The 2,500-nt window shown below is 35.0% G+C and overlaps 1 protein-coding gene across 1 annotated transcript in view; it reads left to right on the plus strand.

The window, feature by feature from the left end:
• Positions 1-2,500, plus strand: part of LOC119584490 (neuronal acetylcholine receptor subunit alpha-10-like) — a 260,049-nt gene that overhangs the window by 83,388 nt on the left and 174,161 nt on the right. The window contains 1 exon segment of the mRNA XM_037933174.1: positions 1,647-1,792. Coding sequence (XP_037789102.1) covers positions 1,647-1,792 — 146 coding nt within the window.

A 2,500-nucleotide genomic window follows, 5' to 3' on the forward strand; every position in this document is an offset into this window, starting at 1 on the left:
TCCAATTAGTATTACGCACGCAATCTCTGTGACTCATCTGCGTTTAGTCTCGTATAAACAATTTTTCTCCAATTCTCTCGTTCTGCCTCTCCGTTCTTCTTCGTATAATCAATCGTCCTCCTTCTCTATCTTTCAGTCAGTCTTACGTACGCAATCTCGTCACATAATCAATCCTCTTTCTTTTCTCTTCGTTCCAATTAGACTCGTAAACTATCTTTCTCTATTTCCCTCTCTTTGTTTTCACATAAACCCGCTTTCTCATATTCTTTCTGTTCCTCTTTTCCGATCATAACCTTCCTCTCTATTTTCTCTTCTCTTCCAATCAGTTTCTTTTTTTTCTCTTTTTCCATCTCCTGAAATCCGTCCTGCATAATCAGTATTTGTCTTTTCTGTCTATTCTATACATAATCTTTCTCTTTTTTCCCGCTCTGTCGGTCTAACTTATTTTTCTTTCTCTCTTCATATCCCCTTTACATGATCCATTTTTGTTTTTGTTTTGCCTTTCTCTCTCTATTCCAATCAATCTCATATATCCTATCTTTCTCTCTTCCTCTCTCTGCCAATCAGTCTTACATAATCTTTCTCTTTCTCTGTCCAGATCGGTCAAACATAATCTCTTTTTCTCCCTCCCAATCGGTCTAATCAACTAAACATATACTCTTTTTCTTCTTTCCTAGTCGGCCAAATATAAACTCTTTTTCCTCTATTAATCGGCTTTCATAATTTCTTTTTTTTTCTCCAAATCAGTCTGACATAATTTGTTTTTCTCCCTTATATTTGGCCAAACAAAATCTCTTTTTCTCTCTCCCAGTCGGCCAAATATAGCCTCTTTTTTATCTCTCCTAATCAGCCAAACTAACCTTTTTTCTCCTAATCAGTCTGACATAATCTGTTTTTTCTCCCTTATATTCGGCTAAACAAAATTTCCAATTCTAATCCCCAATCGACCAGACAGATTTTTTCTCTCTATCTCCTAATCGGTTTTTCTCTCTCCCAATCAGCCAAACATTTTTTTTTTCTCTCTCTCTCTCTCCTAATCGCTCTAACATAATCTATTTCCTCCCTTCCAGTCGGCCAAACATAATGTCTTTCTCCCTCCCAATCGATCAAACGTAATATATCTTTCTTTCCCAATTGACCATACATAAATTCTTCTTCTTCATTCCAATCAGTCTCTCTCTCCCAATCGGTTAAGCATAATCTTTTTTTCTCTCTCTCAATTGAGGAAACATAATTCACTTTTCTCTCGGCCAAACAAAATCTCTCTTTCTCTCTCCCAATCGGCCAAACATTATATCTGTTTTTCCTGTCCAAAAGGCATAACATAATCTCTTTTTCTCTCTCCCAATCAGCCAAACACAAACTCAGTCGGCCAAACAAAATCTCTCTTTCTCTTTCTCAATCGACCAAATATAATATCTCTTTCTCCCTCCCAATCGATCAGACGAAATATATTTTCCTTTCCCAACCGACCATACATACATAAACTCTTCAGATCCATTCTACAGAATTAGTTTTTTTCCTCCATTCCAATCAGCCCTTCTTTCCCAATCGGTCAAACATAATCTCCTCAAACCCATCCTATACTATCCTTTTTATTCTATTCTCTTCATTCCAATCAGTCTCTCTCACTTTCTCTTTCGCAGTGTCTCCCAGTGGCGCAGACGAGGCGGAGTACCGTCTCACTCGATATCTCATGAGCAACTACGACAAATCAGTGAGACCGTCTTTCAAGGCAGCTGACGCCCTCAACATCACCTTTGGCCTCGCGCTCACACAAATCATCGATGTGGTGAGTCATTATGATTTATTTTCCAGCGTTTATTTGACAAATGTGGTAATTATTTGGATAAGCTGTGATTGTGCAGTGGTGGGATGAAAAGGGAATATTTTTTTCTCGGTTTATTCACGTATTTCAAACACAAACTCGTGTTATTTTAGCCATGGATGTCGTAAATTATTATTTTCTATTTCACCTTAATGGATGTCAGCATTAGGCGGGATGGGTGGCTTTATTAGTGCTCCAAATAAGGTATGCAAATACTAAACACTATTTTACAAATAGATATGATTGTTTTATTTTCCTGATTTTCAAGTCATATAATGAAGACTGATTGAAACGCACGATAATAGAAACTTAAAATGACAATAAGAACAAGGCTGAATATCATATAGCTGAATTAAATACTGGATCGTAGCAATAACAATGATAACAATAATGTTTGTGATCGAAAATGATATATTGAAAATGATAATAAAAATATTAAAGATAATAACAATTAAATACTAATGATAATTATGGCTGGAGAATGACAATAACAACAAAGTGATATAAAAAATACTGATAATAATGGTGATAAAAATAATGATAATAGTATTACTGCTACTACTGCTTATAATAATATTCATGAAAATTATAATATTGATAACAGTGTTAATTATCATGATGACAATATTGATAATAGTAACAGTATCAATAATGACCAATAACAATAAACGT

The sequence above is a fragment of the Penaeus monodon genome, chromosome 1, assembly GCF_015228065.2.
Source record: "Penaeus monodon isolate SGIC_2016 chromosome 1, NSTDA_Pmon_1, whole genome shotgun sequence".
NCBI lineage: Eukaryota > Metazoa > Arthropoda > Malacostraca > Decapoda > Penaeidae > Penaeus > Penaeus monodon.